At 43.9% G+C, this 24,764-nt stretch overlaps 1 protein-coding gene across 5 annotated transcripts in view; it reads left to right on the plus strand.

Moving 5' to 3' along the window:
* The first annotated feature begins 1,404 nt into the window (after nt 1-1,404).
* CEP162 (centrosomal protein 162) overlaps nt 1,405-24,764 on the plus strand; it is a 117,697-nt gene continuing 94,337 nt past the window's right edge. For 3 of the 5 annotated variants that reach the window (XM_077750295.1, XM_077750297.1, XM_077750296.1), the window contains exons 1-3: nt 1,413-1,590; nt 2,638-2,750; nt 24,251-24,365. In XM_077750295.1, the coding sequence (XP_077606421.1) occupies nt 2,694-2,750; nt 24,251-24,365 (172 nt within the window). In that variant the 5' untranslated portion in view covers nt 1,413-1,590; nt 2,638-2,693. Of the gene's footprint in view, nt 1,591-2,637; nt 2,751-24,250; nt 24,366-24,764 lie in introns of all 5 variants that reach the window. The other 2 variants (XM_077750299.1, XM_077750294.1) reach the window with 2 other exon arrangements.

A 24,764-nucleotide genomic window follows, 5' to 3' on the forward strand; every position in this document is an offset into this window, starting at 1 on the left:
GCAGGTGTTTCAATGGATAGGCATGCTGTAAGGGCTCTGGGGCAAAAAAGTTGAAAGTATTTGCAAAAGGCCTTTGGAAGGATGATAGAATGGAAGCTGTATAAAAAAGGAAGTGAAAACAAATCTTGAATTCTGGTTAGGCATTAATACTTTGAGCGAGTCTTTTAACCTCTCTGCTTCAATTTTCTCATCTATTAAACGAGGACAACAACTTCATAGTGCCCTTGTGCATGTTTTTAAGTGGATTCCTTCACACCGAATACCACCTCTCTTCTTTTCATCAGCCCCTGCTACCTTCTACTTACCCCTTTGGTGTTCTAGGTTTCAATTTAAACTCAATTTCCTCTAGAAAGCCTTCTCTAACCCCCCAGGGGGTGAGGGGACCTTTAATATCTTCCAACCACACCCTACTTCTATCATTGTTGTTGCCATACAGAATTGCATTGATTGATGCATCGCTTGTCTATCAGCTCCATTAGACCAAAGACTCTGTTAAGGCAGGGACTATGACCATTTGTTCATTTAGTACATATTACAAACAAAAATATAAGCTAAATTGAATTGACTTGGAGAGTATAAGGATTAAATGAAATAATGCCTGTTAAACTCCTTTCAACCTACATGTTCAATAAATAGTAGCTTTAAAAAATATTATTATTCAAATCCTTATCTGAGGGCACAGCTTCCAGCATGTATACATTGTATCACAATAAACACCTGCTGAATGAAAAGTTTAGACTGGCGATAATGATATCCTTAACCTATGTCTGCTGGTGGTAATCCTTTCAACTGTTGATTTAACTTTCACCGTCCCAAATGCTGTCCTCTGAAACTCCAACTTGTTTGTGTACGTGTGTGTGTTTTAGAGTAAGCACTAGGGAAAAAAATTAAAAATCCAAGAAAGTAATTGTAAGATGGCACTACAGAGTGGGACTAAGGGAGGGGCAGAGGGACACCACAGAGATGCTCTGAGACCGATAGCGGGTTGGGACGTGTATGTGTATTTTCAATTTCTTGCCCACTAGATGGTGGAACAGAGCCCCTAACCTGATAACACAATGCTTTCTTCCAGACCTGACCTGAGCTTCTCTCACAATGCCCACTCATTAGTTTGCACGCGGAGGAATCCAATAAATTATTATTTTTTTCAAAATTTCCGCTTGGAAAGTAGAGACGAATCCACAAAGACGGGAAGGCTGGGAAGAAAAGAGTCGAGACGCGGAAATGCAAGGACTAGAAAGTTGAACTACACTTCCCAGGAAGCCACGGGCTGAGCCTACAACACCCAGCGTGCCCATGTTCCGGATCACGTGACCCGCTCGTGCAATCCACTTTTCCAAGGAGCGCAGCAAAGCTGTGGAGTCTGTGTTGGTGCGGCAGCGACGGCTCTAACCCTCCGGATTACTTTGAGCCGCAGCAGTTCCTACCTTCGCTTGTAGAGCAAAAAAGACACCACTATCCCTTGGGGCACACAAGCCACGTGACCAGCTCGGGTCATGTGACTCCAGAGCCAGGCGGCTGATGTGTGTTACCCTGGTAACTGTTGGGCCCTGCAGACCTTCCCGGAAAGCGCGGAATTCAGACTCAGAGGTAGGTGAGGCCTAGACACTTGTTTCCCACTCGGTTGACACTGACCGAGACTGTCTTCAGACCCTCCCCCCAGGGCTTTAGTTTCCCGGGTCACTCCCCTCCTCCGCCCACACTCTACTTCAAGTGCGGCTTCGTCTTCTCGCCACTCTGGAACCCGTGCTTCCTGGAGCCAGGGCACCATTGACCTGAGCCCTTTTGGTGGGACCCTCCTCCGACCTAGATCTTGGTTGGGGCTAAGACCTTAACCGCATCCTCAGCTGATCAGAAATGCTAATGAGGCAGGGAGGTGTTATTCCGCAGACTGGGCAAAATATTGTCCAGGGTGTTCACACACAGAGCTCCCCTCCACCGCTTCTGGAAAATGAAGCTGCGGTTTGAGCACCCTCAAGGAGATACAGCCCTGAAACTGGGACAGATCTGAAAGTTGTTTGGGTTCAGTAGAGGGACGGAGAGAGCTTTGCGGTGCAAGTCACTCTTGCATAGTTTTGTTGGCTCTCCCTCGCTCCAAAAAAACAGAATCCGTTCTGATTTGTATACTTCAGTAACTTTATTTTAGTAGATTTAAATCTTAATGAATTGCATTTTGTCTGTAGCTGGATACAGTCTATCTTGCGAAACTATTAACATGGACTGATAATTAGCTGAATGACAAGGCAGCACATACTGCCCTGTGCTTTGCAAAAAAGAAGCTGTATTTTGAATTTGTTCATTTATACTAAATTTTTGAAAGATTCTTTGAGAGGACGTGCTTTGTTTCCGGAATGTTGTATAACACACACACCATAGAGTTAGGAAATATTGTGGCCACCCTTTAACAATTGGATGTTAACAATGAAAATGTTAATTCTGGATCCTGAATATAAAGCACACTGTGAAAGCTGCTTTTCCAAAGCAGATTTATTCATGAATTTGGAATCTCTTGTCCAGGTTATTGGTCAGTAACTGCATATATGCTAAGTTGTAAGAGGAATGTCTGAGGTTTAAGTCTGGTTCTTCTTATGATGTGGTGTGAATTTCCTCAAAGGATCTTTATCTCTTGGTATTTAGTGTTTCCAGTGTAAATACTTGGGAATGTTTACTGAGAGAAGTGAAAATTCTTGATTATGGCTCACTATTCCAGAGCAGAGCTGGATGAAGAGTTTGAGCAGTTCATGAAAGAGGTAAGTTTATTATTTTAAAAGCTGTACTATAAATATGTGTCACAAGAAATCCATCCTTCAATTCTTTCTCCTCTACTATGCAGTAAGTTTGACAGCCTTGAAAATAAAACGGCCAAGTTATTTTACCAGCAAAATGGGTTTATTTTTTAATGGCAGAAAAATTGCATTTTAGACCGTGCAGGCTATGGCATAACTTATAGGCAAGTCCTGTGATGGAAGGAGAGGAATAATTACTTTATGGAGAAAAGGAGGAGAAAGGGTGGGAGGGGCTGCTTTGAATGAAAGTCCATTGGAGGAAAGAGGTGGTCACAGTATTTTCTTATTGGCTGAACTAATTGCTAGGCCTAGAAAAATTCATTCTTCCCTCTGTGGGAAAAAGACAAGGTACCTTTCTTCCTGTTGGGGTCTGAAATTGATGAGTAAATAGGCCATAGGAGCTCCCCCTTCTGGCTTCCTGACTTTTTAAAATGTAGTTTCCTTTATTTAGTTTCATATTTCTCCCATTTGATCCAGATCTTTCCTCAAAAGCATCACTGACCAAGAAATAGGTCATCTCTGGCTCTCTGTGCCAGGAACGACCTTTCCTGAGTGTCATGTCCCGTGTCAGAGAGAAAGTGTATGGCAGTTAGAATCCATTTAAGACCATATTTGAGTAACCAGCTTAGGAAGGAAAATTCTCAGGCATTTCCCATCCAAAGTCTATATCTTGTTGAGGTCATACATGTTGGAGATCATCTTGAATTGTTGATTTAGCATCACCTTATTGGGTACATGGTTTCTACAAAAGTTTGACGAGCAACAGGTGCAGAACTTAAAAATTATTATACAAAGCATAACTAAAAGCAACATGACAATTCCAAATTGTACGATGGTTCTGAATGATGACCCTAGGCCTGAAGGTAGCCAACTGAATGAAAGATCTTTGAAAATCATGTGAAATTTGTTGTAGTTATGTGCTTATTCCCTAATTTTGTGCAGTTGGGTTTCTACTTTTCCAGAGGAGTTTATCCATGTGCCCTAAGTGGTGTCTTTCACACAGAAACATCCTTACTCAGCAGGTAGGTAATGCAGAGCTATGCGATTCTCTAAAACTACTGTAGCCAATGAGTCAAATGATCATTGTTGGGCTGCTTCTGCTTTGGCTATAGAACTGACCAGCTCTCGGGGCACCTGGATGGCTCAGTTGGCTAAGTGTCTGACTTGGGCTCAGGTCATGATCTCATGGTTCTTGGGTTCAAGCCCTGCGTTGGGCTCTGTGCTGACAGCTAGCTCAGAGCCTGGAGCCTGCTTCTGAATTCTGTGTCTCCCTCTGTCTCTGACCCTCCCCTGATCATGCTGCCTCTCTCTCTCTCTCTCTCTCTCTGTTTCTTTCAGAAATAAATAAAACATTTAAAAAAAAGAAAAGAACTGACCAGCTCTCCTAATTTTAGGGAGAGATTTCTAATTGTGTCTGTAAGTACTTAGTCTACTGAAGGGAGAAAGAAAGACTCTCTCTATGGAGGCATACCTGAAGTTGTGTATGCCTCTTGGAAGTTCTCATTTAAGGTAGCCATGAAGGTTTAGTGAGGTGTACCAGTGGGAAGCTGCTAGTTTGTTATGAAGCAAAATCAGAACAGTGAATACAGCAAGAGCACGTTGTCTTTTTATCCTCCAGCTGTCAAGGTGATGAATTGCTCAAGCATTCGGGCCATTACCAAAACCTCCATATATGGAAGAGTAGCCAGGAGCTGCACATGAGGCTCCCTCATAAGAATTAGCATTTGTGGACCCGTTTGTGAGTATGGAGGCATTATCATTATTCAGCCAAGATTCAATGTTATCACAGACTGAAGGTCTTCCTAACTATATGGGTATGACAGCCAGCTTACATATGGTCCAACTTATAGTGGCTATTCCCAAATGTGTTTTCTATATGTATTCAAGAGATTTCGTTTCCCCTACCCAGGGTTGGATTAAATTGAGGCAGGGAACAAGTATGTGCACATTTAACATTCTAACCTATAAAAGGGACCTGGGAAACAGTTGAGGCATGAATGGCAATTAGGATTCCAGTGAAATTACTTGTAAGGTGAACTAAGGTGTCCCTGTTCCTGTGGACAGGTCGAGGTTTCTGGTGATAAATCCAACAACCAGTAGTAGGAAAATATGAATAAGAGCATTATCTGTCCATGGAAGAGGGAAAAGAAGTAACAGTGAGAAAAGGTATGTGAGCCTGCTTCAGTCATCTGGGGAAAGCTGTGTTGATCAGATGTGTGATTTAATTCCTGGAACTTTACTTGCAAGTCACCAGTGGGTATGTAGGTCCAGCCTGGGTTTAGTGTTTTCTTTGGATGTGACATGTGAATCAGGAGTCTATTTCTTGAAATTTGGTGGCACAGGGTTGGTTAACAGTACCTGGTAGGGCCCCTCCAGTGAGGTTGAAGAGAGAACTGTTTTTAAAAACATTTATTTATTTTTGAGAGACAGAGAGAGACAGAGCATGTGCAGGGGAGGGGCAGAGAGAGGAGACACGGAATCCGAAGCAGGCTCCAGGCTCTGAGCTGTCAGCACAGAGCCCAATGCAGGGCCCAAACCCATGGACCGTGAGATCATGACCTGAGCCGAAGTCGGACGCTTAACCACTGAGCCACCCAAGCGCCCCGAAGAGAGAACTTTTTGAGGTGTCTTGGAGTAGACAAAATCTCTGGGTTGCGAGTTGTGCTTAAGGCTTTTTCTTTGGTGAGCATGCCATGAGGATAGTTTTACTAAAGCGTGATTATTCTCAACAGAAGGAATCAGGCCTTTTCAATATAGGAGTGTATCTCCTTTTATCAGCTGTGGATCAGACGAGGCAGGAGCCAAGTGCATCAGGTGCCCTGTGACTGTCTTAAACGGTGAGAGTTAATGAGTTACAAAGGGGATGGATCTCAGATTTAGAAGGACCCAATCACAGTGCTTTTGGCCAAGTTAGTTGAAGGGTCTCTACACATTTTGCCAGTTGAGTCTTAATGGTTCTGTTAGTGCATTGCACTAGCCTGAAGGACTGAAGGTTGTAAGCACAGTGATAGTGCTCTAGAACCGGCCAAACAGCATAGACCTATTGACAGACTTGACCAGTGAAGTAAGGTCCTTGGTCACTTTGAAGCCTGAGAAGGCCTCCTTAGGTAGGAATAATCTTTTCTAATAGGATTTTAGCTATAGAAGAGGCCATACCCTATCTGCAAGGGAAAGCTTCAGTTCAGTGAGAAAACAAACCGTGATCAAAACATTTATATCCACAAGACAGGGGGAGCTGAACTTCTAATGGTCTATTGGGCAATTTAAAATGCCAGTGGGTGGTGTGGATGGGTTTCCCAAAGTTGTGTTTTGGACAGATAGGCCAAGCAAAGTGGGCACTTCTGTGGGCTTGTTAAATATCTGTACCAGAATTGGATTCATAAAGCCTATCATCTTATTGGGAAAGCAATAATTAATGCTTCTACAGTGGTTAGTAATGAGATTTTAGAGTCTCTGGCAGGACTGGGTTGTTATTTGGCTCAAGCTAGAGTTCTCTCTTTATATCAAAACGACAATTATTAGATTTTCAATCTAATTGTTTTTCAAATTGTTTTTCCCTCTCTGGGGCCAACTGTTGGTTATATCTTATCAGTTTTTCTAGATTATCATTTGAGGCAGCATCCCTTAGGACCATGACAGAGGATTGGTTATTGGTTCCTTTAAGAGCAGCGTCTTTAATGGAAACATAAGCAAGGCAGTTTCCTTTGGCCTCTAGGGAGTCAAGTGTGGAATGCACAAGGGCCTTAATAGTAGCCAGGGCAATTGGCAAAGTTTGACATCTAGTAAATTTAGGATGTAAGAGCCATTTTTAATTTTATTCCCATTAGAAGTAAGGAAACTTTGCTGTTTCCATAATATCCGAAAGTCATGGGCTGCCTGAAGGACATACTGTCAATTTAGGTATTTGTAGTTTTACCCTTGGCTAAGGTACAAGTCTGAGTAAGAGCAAATAATTCAGCCTGTGGTGTCAAAGTAGCCAAAGGTAAAGGTGCTTCCTTGATGATTTCAAAAGATGTTAGAATTGCATACCCAGGAAAATACCATCTTTGTTCTTTAAATAAGACCCATCAGTAAACCATGAAAAATCTGCATTGGTTAGAGTTACCTATAAGTTGTCATGGACAGTCAAAAGGTAATCTGTCAGCATCAAGTGGTGGTAAGGGGTTTTATCAGAAGGGTAAAGAGGGTAGAATAGCAGGGTCAAGGTTATTACAGTGAGGAAGAGTTTTTGAGGAGTACTGAGAAGTTCATAGGAGGTGAGGTGAGATGGCTGGCCAAAAGGTGTTGAGTGTGGTGAGAATTCAGAGGGGCTTCTGCATGGGGCACAAGGATGGTTAAAGGGGTTCCCGTGATTATTTCTTCAGTGGTCTTATCCAGAAGGGCAGTGGCAGGAATGACTGAGGCAAGGGGGTCCAGTCATTGGCTATAACATCCTGTGGGTCGATGATAGCTTCCTTATTTTTGGGTGAGTACTTCAAGGGCATTCTCTTCTCAAATGCAAAAAGGAAAAAGAGGAGCTGATAATTAGGATGTCCGAGGGCAGAAGGCTTTATTAAGATTTTCTTTAAGGCCCCAAAGACTATGTCATTCTGATCTTACCAAATAATAAGGTCAGGTTTGTTGTTTTTAAGTAAGACATACAGGGGTTGGGACATAAAAGTTTGGACTCCAGTTGTTGACAGAGTCACCTGGCTGGAGAAAACCACATAATTGGCTCTTAGTTTTAGGTTTTAGGATACCACAAAGCCTGTCTTGATCTAAATGAACCCCTGTTCCGAGATCAGGTGCCTTAAATATCAAAGCCGAGTTTGAGCAGACTGCAGTTTTTCCTTGGAAACTTTATGTCCCTTTAAGGCTAAAAGTTTTAACAGCTACATTCAATCCTCCTGTGAAGAGGCTTGGGAAAGGGAGCAGAGAAGCAACTCATCTACATATTGTAACAAGGTAGGTTCTCCAGCAAACTTTATATCATCTAAGTCAGCTTTTAAGGTTTGCAAGAAGTAAGACTTTCTATAAAACCCTGGGGCATTACTATCCAAATGTATTGTCTTCTTTCCGAAATTAAGGCAGAAAGGTCAACTGGAATACTAAGGAATGCACTGCAGAGATCAATTACAGTGAAAAATTTGCTTTCAATAGGACTAGATGCTAGCATAATGGATTAGGAACATCAGGGTGCTGGGGGATAATATTTATTGCTGGGAGCTCCTGGACAGACCTCCATCCTCAGCCACTGAGGTTTCTTACAGGTAAAATATGGGGTTTACAAGGACTAGTGCAGGTGATAATGAGTCCCTGGGCCTTATAATCTTCTATTTTGGGGTTGATGCCTTGAAGGGCTTCTTTCTTTATAGGGTATTGATTAATTTGAGGGAGATCTTTGGTGGGGTGTATTGGAATCTTAGTAGGAGGGTGCTTTTGTTATGCCCGATTCACGAGTCCCCTGAGACCCCCAAGGAGCCAACACCGATGCAAGTACAAAAGGGTCTTTATTACAAGCTTGAGCAGGAACTCCAACGCACCCTGACGCAGCGGTGATGGTATGGAGCCCCGAACTCGTGATCGCAGGGCTTTTCATAGTGATTACAGTGGACTTTGGGGCGTTCCAGCTTGGCAGCCTCCTGGAAGCCCCCGATAGGTACAGGCTGTCTTGTCAGCACCCGATTGGTTTGGCCCATCTGGCCTGACTGCAAACTGCCAACTGCAACGTCTTGGGATATAGGCACCTGTTTTAAACTGATTGGCTGTTGCCGTTGCTAGGGAAGTAACTAAGGGCAGAACCTGGGACTGGGACTGGGTTTGGGCCGAGTTCACTCTCAAGATGGAGATTTATTCTAAAATGGAATCAGTTAGATTTAGATATTACATTCCTCCCTCTTCTTGAGACTTCTGTGGACCCAATCATAGGTCCTCTAGGAGCTCGAGCTCTACCGAGTTATCTGTGTTTTGGGGATGTTGGTATTGTGACCGGAGGACCATTAATTGGATGGCCCCCAAGCGTTCTTTCATAAATGTAACTATTTATGTGTCTATTAAGAATGCAAGGTCCAAAGGTTAGTAACAGCAGTAAAATCAATAGGGGGCCTAATAAAGTAGAAATCAGGGTAGTTAGCCAAAGGGGAGTTGTTCCATTTCTCGAACCAACTCTGGCTCAGTTCATACTCTTGTTTTCTTCTAGCCAGGCCTTCTCTTACCTTAGCTAGAGATTCTTTGACTATTCCTGAATGATCAGCATAAAAACAGCATTCTTCCCTAAGGGCAGCACATAATCCACCTTGTTGGAGGAATAAAAGGTCTGAGCCCCTCCTGTTCTGCAATACTACTTCCGCTAGTGAGGTCAAGGATTCTTGTAAATGGGCAATAGAGTTTTCTAGGTTCTGGATGTCAGCATCTGTGACCATTCTTAAGTCCTGATAGTTTTTACTTTGGGTTGCGAAGGCTGAAATACCATTCCCTGCTCCTGTCACTCCCAGGCCCAGAAGGACGGTTGGGGTGAGAGCAGTGATAGGCTCTCTCCTGACCCGCATCAGGTAGCTTGATCCAGTCAGGGATGTTATAATTTCTTCATTGGCATGGTAGAGGAGTCGGGGCACTAGCTGGACCAGGACACAGAAGTCTTTGTTGTGGTTTAGGACCGCACTATGTACATAAGGGGTGAGCACCGTAGAGCAGGCCCACCATCCTTGGTCTGGTGGGATTATGTATCCATTGTCCCTAATCTGTTTAGTTTGACTGCAAAGGTGTGAATGTGAAGCCGGGACCTGTCCCATGCATAGGCCCTATCCCGTTATAGACTGCAGGGTTAGCCTACTGGTGTTTGCCTGCTGCCACCGGCACTCAGAGGATGTATGAGAAGTGCGATATTGGTCCAGGATGGCTATTCCTTCATAATAGTGGGTTTGGGATTATAGCATAACCAACAAGACTCGGTTAAATCAGGCCTGGTAGAATTGAGAACTTTAAAAGTGTGGACCATCAGGTCCCATAAGGGCTCTGGCTCCTTGAGGATGGTGGTTACCACGGACTTAGTAGTAATGGGAGTAGTGTTGGGTTGCCTGTGGGTCAGGCGGATTGGAATTAGGGCCTTATCAGGGCCTATGGTATCTCTTGATTCTGATTGAAAGGGGGCAAGGACCCGCTTGACCATAAACAGTACTCCTGTATTATACCCAGATTTATATAGTCTTATTCCCCAGGTTAGACCTTTGTCCCAGTCCTTAGTTTTTTTACCCTTGTCAGTGAATATTAATTGTAAAGGATTACATTTAGAGCCAGGCTTACAGGGGGTGGTTGAGTGTTTGTGTCGGAGGGAAATGAGAGATTGAGAGTCCTGGATTCAACTGCAAGATCCCGTGGTCTCATAGCCCCATCCCCGACAGTAATAATCTTGACTGGTCCCCACATTGAGCCACCTGGTCATTAGAAACTGGGACCGGACATCCATAAAAACAGGTTCTGCATAACTCCTGCAGGGCGGTATGGGCGAAGGAGTTTTGAGTTCAAGTACATCCAGGGACTTCTGGCCATCCTCTCCCTGGTTTAGGTAATGGGGCTTGTTCAAATAAGCTGCAAAGGTCAAATTCAAATGTAGGCCACCATGTATCGGGCGGATGGGGCTCAACCTTAGTTAACTATGGCTTGATTTGAACTAGGCGTAATGACCTGCCATGTTACTTGGAGGGGTTGGTGAGGATTTTGGTTTTGGTTGGCCTGACAAGGTAGAGTACATATGGTTAGTAGTCCTAAGATTAAAGGCCAGTTCATGCTTTCCGCTGTAGTTTGAGCTTTAGTGGATTGTTTGGGTCCTTGACAGCCCTCCAATCTGGATTTGGAGTCAGGTAGTTGTCCTTGTCGGCAAACGGGTCAGCTGGTTTGGCGTGGGTGTAATGAACCCAGGCAGCAATGCCGTCTACTTTTGGTCAGTAGCACAACATAAGGTCTTTCCAGCATGATTCCAAGTTGCCCTGGTGGTGTCTCTTCACGTAGACCCAGTCACCAGGGCAGTATCTGTGTGGCTCCGGAGGTGGACCTGTTTCATAGAGGGCACACAGTTTAGGCCAAACACATTTATGAACCCACTGGAGGCCTCTAAGGTCTTGGAGGAGATGGGCTTCTTCAGACTCCTCAATGGCCTCATGCTGTAGGCAGGGTATGATAGAGGGTGCTTTACCGAACATGATTTCAAACGGAGTCAATCCATTTCATATGGGGGGTTACGCACCCTATATAGGGCAAAAGGGAGGAGGACCACCCAGTCACCTCCAGTCTCAAGGGCCAATTTGGTAAGGGTCTCTTTTAAGGTTTTATTCATCCTTTCTACCTGTCCTGAGCTCTGGGGTCTATAAGCACAGTGTAATTCCCAGTCAATCCCCAGGGTTGTGGCTAGGCTCTGACTTACTTGGACACAAAAGCCGGTCCATGATCTGACCCTATCATCTGAGGAAATCCATACCTTGGTAGGATGTCTTCCAGCAGCTTCTTTGCCACTACCTGTGCAGTCTCGTATTTGGTGGGATATGCCTCAGTCTATCCTGAAAAAGTGTCTACAAAGACCAGTAAGTACCTGTAGCCATACCTGCCAGGTCGTACCTCAGTGAAGTCAGTTTCCCAGTAGGTCCCTGGGCGTCTTCCTCTTAGACGTGTTCCAAGATTATAGGGATTCCAGGTAGCGTTGGTCAGTTGACACGCTCTGCATTTGCTGACAATTTGTTCAGTTTTGGAGTTGGCATCTTTAATTTTAATGTGTGACTGTCTCACCAGGTCTTGTAGTTTTCTCTGTCCCATGTGGGATGCTCAGTGTATTTTTGACAGAGCCCTTATTCCCATTTCCTCGGGCAGAATGATTTTGTTATCTGAGGACCTCCACCAGCTCTTAAGGTATTGGGTCATAGGCAGTCCTTTAATCCATTGTAGGTCCTCGAGTGAATAACAAGGACTTTCTGGTAGGTTGGGGTCTCCCGGATCTATGAGCTTGACTGTCAGGGCTGGGGTGCCTTTGAGGGCTGCTTCTTTAGCAGCCCGGTCGGCCATATTGTTGCCTCTGGCCATCTCAGTTATGTCCTTTTGATGGCCTGGACAATGGGTGATAGCTAGTTTTTTCGGGAGCCATAAAGCTTTGAGGAGAGCTAGGATCTCCTTTTTATTTTTAATAGTCTTTCCCTCGGCCGTGAGGAGCCCCCTTTCTTTATAAATTGCCCCGTGGATTTGAGTGGTGGCGAAGGCATATCGACTATCTGTGTAGACATTTTAGTTTTTTTCCTTGGCCCAGAGTTAAAGCTTTAGTGAGCGCAATTAGCTCAGCTTTCTGTGCTGAGGTCCTGGGTGGCAGGGGCTCCACCCAAATGACCTTTTCAGTGGATACTATTGCGGCCCCGGCATACCTCAGTCCTTGCTGTATGAAGCTACTGCCGTCTGTGTACCAGGTGACTTCTGCATCTGGCAACAGGGCATCCTGCAAGTCAGGATGGGTGGCATGAATATGAGCCAGGATCTCGGCACAGTCATGGAGGGGAGCCTCCAAGTCCGGGTCAGGCAGCAATGTAGCTGGGTTTAGGGCGGTCGGGGCCTGGAAAATAATTCTGGGAGGGTTGAGTAGCAGAGTCTGATAATGAGTCATGCGGGCATTACTGAGCCATCGATCTGGTGGTTGCTTTAGAACTCCCTCTATTGCATGAGGGGTGGTGATGGCCAGCTCTTGCCCCGTAGACAATTTATCTGCATCCTTAACCAGCAGGGTCACAGCCACAATCGTGCGGAGGCATGGTGGCCAACTGGATGCCACTGGGTCCACTTTCTTGGAGAGGTAGGTCACAGGCCGGCCCCAGGGGCACAGAGTTTGGGTGACGATCCCTTTGGCAATACCTTTATGTTCATCAACAAATAAATGGAAGGGCTTGGTGATGTCTGGTAGCCCTAAAGCGGGGGCCGACAGTAAAGCCAATTTTAAGGCATCAAATGCCTGTTGGTGTTCTTCGGCCCATGTCCAAATGGCACCGGGCTTTTCCTTGGTTGCCTCATAGAGTGGACGGGCCCTTTCAGCAAACCCAGGGATCCAAAGCTGACAAAACCCAACCCATCCCAGGAATTCCCTTACCTGACGAGCATTGGTGGGGGTAGGGATCCTCAAGACCGTTTGTTTTCTTGCAGGGGATAGCCAACGCTTGCCTTTTTTTAGGATATATCCTAAATATTGGACTTCTTTTTTTTACAAATTTGGGCCTTCTTGGCTGAAGCCCGATATCCCAGTTCTCCCAGAGTTTGGAGTAAATGTGCAGCGCCAGTCAGGCAGGTATCTCGGTCTTGAGCGGCTATGAAGAGATCATCTACATATTGTAAAAGAGTTAGCTGGGGGTGTTGGGAGTGAAACTCACCCAGGTCTTTGTGTAAGGCCTTATCGAAGATGGGGGGATAGTTTTTGAACCCCTGGGGCAGCCGAATCCAAGTCAGTTGTCATTAGTGCCATGCTCAGGATCGGCCCATTCGAAGGCAAAGTATTCCTGGCTGTTTGGGGCGAAGGGGAAACTAAAAAAAGCATCTTTTAGATCCAGGATGGTGTACCAGATACAAGTCGGTGGAAGGGTACTTAATAGGGTGTATGGATTGGGCACTGTGGGATGAAACAGGGGTGTGTTCCAGGCCGATTGGCAAGGCCGTAATGCCCCTAAATCTAGTAATCACCTGATGTGGGGAGTTATCCCTCTTTTGGCTTCTAGGGTCATGGGGCATTGTCGGACTCTAACTGGTTCGGTTCCTGGTTTGAGTTCTACAAGGATTGGGGCCCGATGCTTGGCCAATCCCATGCCACCTGTTTCAGCCCATGCTGTTGGGAACCTCTGTAGCCAGGACTGCATGTCTGGCTCCGTTGGTCGAGGTTCCTCATGCAGGCGATCGTCTGCCAGCCCTACAGTAAGGACATGTATGGGTTGTCCTGTCTGGTCTAACGCTTTTGTCCCTTCAGAGGAGAAATGGATTTGTGCCCCCAGCTTTGTCAATAAATCACGGCCCAGAAGGGGGTAGGGGCATTCTGGGATGACCATAAATGAGTGGGATACCCGACCCATGCCCAAATCCACAGTTCTTCGGGTAGTCCATGGGTATTGCTTGACTCCTGTCGCTCCTTGGACCCATGACTTTTTGGTTGACAGTGGGCCCCCTGGCTGTAGGAGTACAGAATGTTGGGCTCCTGTATCGACCAGAAAGTCTGTAAATTTCCCCTCCACTTGTAAGGTTACCCTGGGCTTGGGGAGGGGCACCGAACCCCATCCTCTCTAGTCACTATCTTCTCCCATAACTAGGATGGGGGCCTTAGGTTTCTTGTTGGGACAATCCTTGACCAAGTGCCCCTCTTCTCTGCAATAGGCACATTGATTGCGGCCCACGTGGGGTTTTCTCCCCTCTTTTTTTAGTTTCCTCCTTAACATGTTCTAGGGAGGCAGTTGCTTGAGACGGTGTCTTTGGTCGTCTGGATCTGCTGTGGCAGCCAGTAGTATCTTTGCCAGGTCCCGGCTCTGTCTCTTTTCAGCCCTAATTTGTTTATTTTCTGCACTTTCCCTATTATTATATACCCTCTCTGCCACAACTACTAAATCTTGGAGACTTTTTTTCTCCGAGTCTTTCTAACTTTTGAAGCTTGCGGCAGATATCGGGAGCCACTTGGTTAATGAAAGCCATGGCCACTGCCGATTTACTGGATTCAGTTTCCGGATCCATGGGAGTGTACTGGCGAAAGGCTTCCATTATTCTTTCAAGGAAGGCTGCGGGGCTTTCCTCAGAACCCTAATATTATAAACTTTGGCCATATTAGTGGGCTTGCGAGCTGCAGCCCTGAAACCTGCCAGTAGAGTCTGGCGGTATCCTAGGAGGTGCTCCTTACCTTCTGCCGTGTTGTAGTCCCAATCTGGGCGGATGAGGGGAAGGCGCGCGTCAGTACGCACCTGATCCGTTGTGGGGACCCCAGTGGGGCTGGGAACTAATTTCCTGGCCTCATTCTGGATGCATTCTCATTCCTTAGTGGTGAAGAGAACCTGCAACAATTGCTGACAATCGTCCCAGGTGGGCTGATGAGTAAAAAGGACAGTTTCCAACAAATTAATAAGGGATCTAGGATTCTCAGAAAAGGGAGCATTCTGAGATCTCCAATTATATAAAGATCACTAGTGGCAAATGGCCAATAGTGGTGTGGCTGATTGCCTTGGGCATCAGGGGGGCCCATGGCCCTCAGGGGGAGGACAGTGGAGTCAGGTCCTTCCGGGGTCGCGCCACGGCGGCTCCTTGTCCTCTGGGCGGGGCCTCCATTTGGTCCCGTGGCTGGGGCCAAGGGACCAGCTGGTGGCTCCGGTGGTAGCTGTGGCAGGGCTGCTGCTGCTGCTGCTGCTTCATTGACAGGGGGCTCTAAAGGGTATTGATATGGGGGTGGAAAAATCAACTCTTCCTCCGTCTCTCCCTGCAAAACGGGGTAAAGAGAAGCCAAGGGTTTAGACTCAGTTTGTTTGTTAGCCTTTTGGGGCGGCACCCGTTTCTCAGAAGTAACTAAAATAGGAGCCGATGCAGAGGCGGGCAGCACCTGGGGAGGTAAAAAATGTTTAAGCCATGGAGGGGGATCATCCATCAAGTCGGCCCAGATTACAATGTATGGAACCTGGTTAGGGTGGCCCGTGTGGGGCCGAGAGACCTGTTGTTCTACTTGGCGGATGGTATCCCGGTTAAAAGTTCCTTCTGGAGGCCAACCGACGTTTAGGCTTGGCCATTCCGAGGTGCAAAGAGTCTGAAACTTTTCCTTTTTAACTACTACAGAGATTATGTGCTCAAGCTCTAACTTCCTTGAAATGAGCAAGCAACAGGTCTAGGGGTGTGGAGGGTGTCTGTCCCATCTCATCAGTCTCAGTCGCCCAATAATAGAAGTCTAACAGACACAACCAACAGCCACAGACACACACATAGAGATGGACAACAAAGTTCACCGCCCACACAAACACAGAGAGACAGATAACAAAATTTACTGCACACAGTTTGCTGCTCAGAAACACTCACACAGAGAAACAGATAACAAAATTTACTGCGCACAGCTCGCTGCGCAGAAACACTCACATAGAGAAACAGATAACAAAGTTTGCTGCACACGGTTTGCTGCGCAGAAACATTTATACAGAGAAACAGATAACAAAGTTCACTGCGCACACCATGGCAAAGAAACTGAAACTGGAACTGGGATGAAGGCTTTCAGTTGGATCGTGGGCATAACCTGCCTTGTCCCACTGAGCCAATACAGAATACAGGTTAGGGGCAGTCCACTAGACACTTCATCCTCTCCGATACAGGAGGAGCCTGGAACGTCTTCCAGGTCTCCCGCGACCGTGGCCCCCAGCGCATCCGCCTTGACCACCTTTGGTCGCCTAATACAGATTTGTCTCGAGACCAGAGTTACACAGATGAACACAACAGAAAGAGATTCTTACCAGCTGGTTGGCCCTCCGGTTTGGGGGTCCTGGGGGTCTTGGGAAATCCTGGATGAGCCCCCAATGTTATGCCCGATTTGAGAGTCCCCTGAGACCCCCCAAGGAGCCGACACCGACGCAAGTACAAAAGGGTCTTTATTACAAGCTCGAGCAGGGACTCCAACGCACTCCGACATAGCAGTGATGGTATGGAGCCCCGAACTCATGGTTGCAGGGCTTTTTATTGTGGTTACAGTGGAATTTGGGGCGTTCCAGCTTGGCAGCCTCCTGGAAGCCTCCGATAGGTACAGGCTGTCTTGTCAGCACCCGATTGGTTTGGCCCATCTGGCCTGACTGCAAACTGCCAACTGCAACGTCTTGGGATATAGGCACCTGTTTTAAACTGATTGGCTGTTGCCGTTGCTAGGGAAGTAACTAAGGGCAGAACCTGGGACTGGGTTTGGGCCGAGTTCACTCTCAAGATGGAGATTTATTCTAAAATGGAATCAGTTAGATTTAGGTATTACACTTTGAGGATTTTGCCCATAAGAAGGGCGGTAGCTGATCCAATTGGGACAAATGGTTAGTGCTCTTAGAATTAGTTCCAGTGCTAATTCAGAGGTGAAGCAAGTCAAAGATGTTGAAGGGTCACTTAATTCACCTACCTGGCAATCTTGGTTGCTTCTGTCAAGTTCTAGAATTGCTTACCCCTTTTTGGAAAAAGGAATTCCAGCAAGATATTTTTCTAAGAAATCTCAGCCCAGTAAGTGAATTGGGTGAGAGAATTAAGTGAAAAAGGGTGGGTATCTCTTAAAGGACCTACACCAAAGGGAATAGATTTAGAGATAGGAACCTCACTGTTTGAATGGTTTTGCTGCTCTGAGGCAGGGGCTGCTTTATGGTGGTGGGTTGAGCACTGGGAGCGTAGCTCCAGTGGCAGTGAGTACAGATAGAAATTCATTCCCAGTCGGGGAATTGTTTCTCTAAGCCAGCTGAGAGAGAGAGAATTGGGACAAGCCCCTTTCGTTCCTCGGAGCCCAGTGTTTGGGGATTCGGAGAACACTGCAAAGATTGGTTAGAGGGCTGACAGCATCTGAAGCACTTGAGTTGGTAGCAGTCTTTTTTCCAGTGTCCTGGTTTTTTAAAATAATGGCAGACATCAGGAAGGTTTTGGTTTTGTTTAAAGGTCTACATTTGTTGGAGATGAAGGTTAAGGATTTTAGTGATCTTTTAGTTGAATCATCTAGGGTACGGGTGAACTGCTAAATTAACCAAATCTAGGGCAGATGTAGTTTCCCATTCCATTCTATTCATTTTAACTAGGAGGAAAAGATCTGATTTAGTCAGTTAATGAACAGAATTAAAGGCTACCTGAATGGACTCATCATCTAATTTCTTTTTTAATGTTTATTTTTGAGAGAGAGAGAGAGCGAGAGAGAGCGAGCACACAAGAGCCAGTAGAGGAGGGGCAGAGAGAGGGAGACAGAAACCGAAGCAGGCTCCAGGCTCTGAGCTGTCAGCACAGAGCCCGATGCAGGGCTTGAACCCACAAACCGTGAGATCACGACCTGAGCCGAAGTTAATGCTTAACCGACTGAGCCACCCAAGCACCCCATGAGTGAACTCAACATCTAAAGAAAGACCGAAGTTTTCATAAAAATAATCTGAAGTCATTTGCAGTAATCATAACAGATTTATCAAATTTTGCATGTAAGCCTGAATGATGTTCCAATCAACAAGCTTAGGAAAAGCTTTTGTTTTGTGAAGACCTCTAGTGAGTGTTCAGCCTCCTGCCAAAAGTCAGAGATCTGTTTTTCTAAATCTCTTTCAGGATTTTTCTATCAGGCCAGTTTCATCCAATGTGAGGCCTGGCCCTCGCCAACAAGCATGTGAACTAATTGATATAAGTCTGAGAAACTCAGTTGATAAGTTTGAATAACTATGTTAAATTCCTTAGCTAATCTGTGACGATCCTCAGTAACTTTGGGAAAGTCTTTGACTCTAGCTTGTAGCTCAGCTTTAGTCCAGAGAACATAAGAAACTAGGAATTTAGCAGTTGGATTCTTAAGGGACATAACTTTAAAGGAGTAGTTTCTGATAAGTTCAGAGGGAGAGAGCAGGGAGAGCTTCAGAGAAAAAGGGAAATTAAGAGAGAAGAGTAGAATGAGGAAGGAAAGGGTATGGAGGGGCTGGGATGCTGCAGGGAGGTAGGAAGATGGCACCAGAGGAGCAGCCAGGGCACAGATGACTGCTGTGTGTCCGGAGATGAAGAAAACAGGGAGGGGAAAGCACTCAAAAGCTCTTTTGACTTCTTCCAATTGTTTTGTAACCTGTTAATTTAGAAATGGTATTTTGCAAAGAGGTAATTTTAGAGTCAGTATGTATGCAAGCCTTCAGGTACTAATTAAAATAGGCATTCCATTCAATTTGTTTAATTTTAGAGCCATGGTCTTCTAATTTGGTTTTGAGAAAAGTAAGTTTGAGGAGATCAAACTTTCCCCCATAAATTTAGCTAAGTCAATCTGTTTTGTTAGCTGTGTGCCTACAGGGGGATCATAGTTTTTAAACCTAAAGCCAGCCAGAATCCCTGGAGGAGGGCTGTCCTGAGAGAGTCCAGAAGGTCATCATCTCATCAGTCAATACCAGAAAGTTCAGAAAAACATGAGTACTCACCAGATAGGACAAAGCCTTCATAAAAATAGAAAGAATAAAGCTTTTATTTTTATTTTTTTTCTTTTATGCTTTATTGTCAGGTTGGTTTCCATATAACACCCAGTGCTCATCCCAACAAGTGCCCTCCTTCAGGAATAAAGCTTTTAAACAGATCCTGAATAAAGCCAGAGAGCTCAAAACCCAAAGAGAGCAGAGCTTGGAACCAGCAGAGAGACACTCTCAGACTCCAGGGTCGGGGAGAAAGGAATGAGCTCATTTGGCTCAGTGGGTACAGGCACCTGTTTGCCCACCAGCCTCTGAGTTGTTGAGAGATTTCTCTGGATCCCACCTCAGATCACCAAGGAATGTCGACCTCAAGATTAAAACAGCCAGTTATTTTATCATTTATTTGGGAATGGCAAAGGAATTGCAATTTGGGACATGCAAATGATGGCAAAGCCATAAGCAAGACCTAAGATCAAAGGAGAGGAATATTATTTTATAGAGAAAAGGAGGAACTTGGGAGGGGCTGCTTTGAACAAAAGTCCATTGGAGGAAAGCAAGAGTTCAGCATAGTGATGGCTTCTCTTTGGCAGGGCTGTTGCTGGACATGAAGAAAAACCTTCCTTCCTCCCACTGGGGTAGTAGAGTGGGCTTCTTCCTGTTGGGAAATGCAAGATATACTTTGTTGGAGTCTGCAGTTGATGACAAATTGATGGAGTGTGAGAGCTCCCCCTTCTGACCTCCCAATTGTATTCTCAATGAGGTGTCTTGTATTCAGTTTCACAAGTCTGTCACCACCCTCTGTCAATTCTTCCTCCAGAATATATCTGTCTCCTTCCTTGTTCTCTCTCCTTTGAACTGCCATCATCTCAGTCCAGGGTGACATCCTCTCACGTGAGGTACTATGACGGTTCCTTCACCACATTGCAGCCAGCACCATCTTTTACATAAATCAGACTCTTCCTCTTTGTAAAACACTTTATTGGCTTTCCATCACGAATGGAATAAAATCCAAACTCCTTCCTGTGGTTTACAGAGCCCTGGATGATTTAGCTCATGTCTTCCTCACTCACTTTATACCACTCTTCTTCCTTCTTCATTTATGCTACAGTGGACTTTTTCTCTCTCAGGCATTCCAAGCTCATTTCACATTAGGAGCTTTGCACTAGCTCTTTTCCTCTGCCCATAAGTCTGTTCTATTCTTCAACTGGTTGTTAAAGATCTCATCTTAAATATCACTACCAAGAGAGGTTTTTTTCTGTTTATTCACTAAAAAAGTAACCAGCAAGTGACTTGTTTGTCATATATTTCTCTATGTAGAACTTAGCACCATTCATTATTTTACTTGTGCAGTTCTGTTTTCTGCCTTCCACCGTAAGAACATATGATTTGTGATGTGACAGCTACGTGTACACTGCTATACCTGCAGTACCTAATAGATGCTTAATAAGTATTTGCTGAATGCATAAGTTAGAGGATTGCATTATATCCTATGTATTTATATAACTGGGGGAGAGGCCTTACAGAGCATTCAGGAGAGTCACATTTAAAAGGTTTTTTTTTTTAATGTTTACTTATTTTTGAGAGAGGGAGAGAGAGAGACAGTGAGAATGGGGGCGGGGCAGAGAGAGAGGAAGACACAGATTCTAAAGCAGGCTCCAGACTCTGAGCTGTCAGCACAGAGCCTGACATGGGGCTTGAACTCACGAGCTGTGACATGACGAGCTAAAGTCAGATGCTTAACCGACTGAGCCACCCAGGTGCCCTCAGGAGAGTCACATTTTAAATGCTTATACTAAAATTCTTGTTCATAAAGGGAGTTTGATATATGATATAGTAGAAAACCTCAGTTTAATTAACAGGAAAAATAATGTCTACTTTGTAGGATTGTTGTAAGGTTTAAAAGCCACATTTAACAATTATCTGAATGTAGACACTCAGGGTAAGAATCTCACTTCTCATTTGGAAACTGCTTAATTTCAAATATGGGCACATTTTGAGAATTAAGCTTATAGAAAGTGTTTTCATTGTAAGAGATAAAAGCAATGTAGACCGTTTTTTCTTCTGTACCCTATTTCCCATCTCTTCAACACTCTCTCCATCTCTTTCTCTCATATTCATCCTCAACCCATAAAAGCTTTTATCTCATGTTAGATATTTGAGTAAGGCAGTGTTTCCTTTTTTTTTAATAATAAAAACCATAATTTTAGAGTGATGATAACTTCTTTAGTCATTTTGCTAAATTGTTCAAATAGATTGTTCAATGATATGCTTACATATCTTTATAAGGAGATTTGTGGGACCAGCTTTTTTTTTTTTTTAACAGATTTAATGAGTTGTCATATACCATACAATCCACCCATTTAAAGTGTACAATTTAGTGGTTTTTAGCCTATGCAGCTATGCAGCCATCACCACAGTCACTTTAAGAACATTTTCATCATCCTCAAAAGAAACCCTGTACCCATTTTCAGTTACCCCTTCTCCAGCCTTAGGGACCATATTCTGCTTTCTGTCTCTGAATATATGCTTATTATAGACATTTCACAGAAATGGAATCCTATAATATGTGGTCTTTTTTGACTGGCTTCTTCCACTCAGTATAATGTTTTAAAGATTCATTCATGTTGTACATCTTTCAGTACTTCATTCTTTTTTATAGCTTAACGGCATTTCCATTTTATGGGCTTACCACATTTTTGTTTCTCCATATATCAGTTGATGAACATTTGAGTTCTTTCCACTTTTTGGCATTTATAAATAATGCTACTATGAACAATCATGTACAAGTTTTTGTTTGGGTGTGTGTTTTCATTTCTGTTGTGTGTAGACCTAATAGTGGAAATGGTAAGTCATATAGTAACTTTGTGTTAAACCTTTTGAGGAATGGCCAGACTGTTTTCTAAACTAGCTGTGCCACTTTCATTCCCACCTGCTATGTATGAGTATATTAGGGTTCCAATTTCTCCATATGCTCACCGGCAAAGTTACTCTCTGGGGACCAGCTTTTGTTATTGTTTTGTTTTTGATGGCAGTAACCTGGAAAGCAGTGTGGAATATTGTCAAAAATGAGACTACCTAGCATGCATTAGACAGTAGGGTGAGCATTTTCCCTTTTGTTTTCTGCTCTTTGTCACAAGCCTGCAAGGTCAGTGGTATTATGACTGTTTTTCAACACGTGAATAAACTGAAAAGAGAGGATAATTTTTTCTAAGCAACAGCTAGTATATTTTGAAGTTAAAATTTGAACTAGATCTGTCTGGCCCCCAAAACCTGTTCCTTTCACACTCTAGATGGCTATGGGGCTTAAGAAGAATAGACCACGTCTGTTTCAGATTGTCATAATTTGGTAAACAGCGAGATATGGGGAGGAGAGAGAAAAGGAACATTTCTACGTGATGACCAAGTTTAGAGACTGAGTAGAAAGTGATGAAACTAAAATTCAGATAAAGACTACTTTTCCTTCTCTTTTCCCTTCTTCCTGCCTGGTTGTCAGGTTGTGAGGGAAGACAGTGAATTCTTTTAGAACCCTTTCAAATTGACATTATTTTAAGTCATTGAGATAGAATTGTTTGGTTGACAGCTGGAAATTTGTGTAATATCATCTTGGAAGTTTAAAAGGGCACCCTGGTGCCAGTTGGGGAATTACATAGTATAATGGAAAGTTGACACACGTGTTATCAGACCTCAGTTTGAATCACAGGTCTGTAACATTTTGGAGTAAGTTGCTTAATCTCTGTAAGCTTGATTCCCCATCAATAAATCTTGACTGGATTGCTTAAAGATTGAGATAACCTGGGGATAGATCCTGATATAGAGCAGGTATGGAATAAACGTTGGTTTCTTCTCTAGGAAAATTGTGTAGGATGAAGATAAAGGACCAAGAACAGAGTGCTGGGGAAGTCTAGTGTAAAGAAATGGGCAAAAGAGGGGTGCCTGGGTGGCTTAGTCGGTTAAGCGTCCGACTTTCGCTTGGGTCACGATCTCGCGGTTCGTGGGTTCGAGCCCCGCGTCGGGCTCTGTGCTGACTGCCAGCTCAGAGCCTGGAGCCTGTTTCTGAGTCTGTATCTCCCTCTCTCTCTGACCCTCCCCTGCTCATGCTGTCTCTCTCTCTCTCCTAGAAATAAATAAAAATATTAAAAAAAAAAAAAAAGAAATGGGCAAAAGAGCCAAGACCTATTAAATAGACAGATGGGAGGGGTCACAGAGCTGAAGTATAACTTGGAGGTAGTGATGCAGTGAAATGAAAGGTAAAAGAGATTCAGGAAGAGTTGGTCACCAGTATCAGGTTCCATCGTGTGATCAGGGAAGATGACTTTCAGTGGTCCTTTATATGTGACATTTAGGAGGCCTTTGGAACCTGGAGGAGAGCTGTTTTGGAGGGAACCAGATTTTAAAGGGTTGAGCAGTGAACTAAGGAAGCTAGTATGTAAAGAAAGGAAAAGTGATAAAGAGGAGGTAAGAATAAGGATCTTAATCTTGTTTGTTTTGTTGTGCTTTGCTTAAAAAAAAGTGGACTAGACTTGAATGTTCATTCTTTCATTCCACAGTTGTGCTAGATGCTGTGCTAGGCCCTGGTGAGGCAGAGACAGGCAAGTTTATAACCTGAGAGAGGAAGAGGAGGGGATGCAGATACAGAGATAACATGGGATGACCAAAGAAGTAAGGACCTAGAACGGCAGGAAGTGACCTCTATGCAGGTTCTCCTTGGAGTGGAGGGAAGAATTTCTTTTCTGAAAGAGGAAAGCAGTGTCTAACAGATGAGTGTGATGGTGGAGTGAGGGAAAAGAGGGTGGTTTCTGAGTGAAGGTCTTTATTTTCTCAGTGAAGAGAGAGGGCAGATTACTGCTAGGTGGCGGAGGCGGCGGGTTGATTAGGGTTATAGTATGGGATTTAGGATTGTAGTAGAAAAGGACAAATAAAAGTTGATTGAAGTTGATTAATCATTGTGACAAAATGCTGATTTCTCTGGGAAATATCTGAAACTCAATTCTTCTGGTTTTAGAATTCTGTGTTCTTCTAGAGTGATACCAGATAATTTTGCTCAATCATTATTTATTCTTAGGCCCTAGAGAATGTCTAGAAGGGGATAGTATCCTTCTCTCTTTCCTTTCTGATCAAGTTTCTTGATAAGTTTTCTTTTATCTCTTTATTGTTATTGTGGATTTTTTTCTGCCTGGTTAGTTTACTTGTTTAACTCTGGATATGAAGTTGGTGTTCAGTGATGTATGCTTGATTTTTAAGTTATTTTAGCCACATATTTAAAATATGACTGTATACATTGTTGCTAAGAAAATTGTTTATGTACAATGAGGAGAAACATTTTTAGTGATGAATCTGGGATTCTTTAAATTCAAATACTTGTATCTGATTTAGCTTTCAGATGATTCTTTTGAGAATTCAAACAAAACACCTAGACAACCTGAAAGAAAAGTGAAGAAGAAAGATGCATTGCCATGGTGGATAACTGAAGATGATTCTGAAGATGGTGGTAAATATTGCTGGGTTTTTTATTTCAAATTTTTTGACCACAAGGGGTCAGTCAAGACTTTTAATTCTGGGATTTTGTTGTACTATATGTATATAAAGAAAATAATACTAGTATTGTGATGTTGTAAAGTTTGAATTTTCATATTACTTCATATTATATATTTTGCAGTTGAAAATCTATGATGATTCTGCATTGTCAGGTTACACTATTATATTGGGATAATTTATATTCAGTCACACTGAGATGATGAATAACACAGGCATACTTTTATATTGTCACGTTTAATGGTAAATTGATTTAAGGTGCTTTAATAAAATGTTCTGACTGTGTATTAATGTCATTGCATTGGGAAGATTTTAACAAATGTATAGACTTTGGTATCACAGTATGTTAAGAACA

Source organism: Crocuta crocuta, unplaced genomic scaffold (genome assembly GCF_008692635.1).
Source record: "Crocuta crocuta isolate KB4526 unplaced genomic scaffold, BGI_CrCroc_1.0 scaffold9, whole genome shotgun sequence".
Taxonomy (NCBI): Eukaryota; Metazoa; Chordata; class Mammalia; order Carnivora; family Hyaenidae; genus Crocuta; species Crocuta crocuta.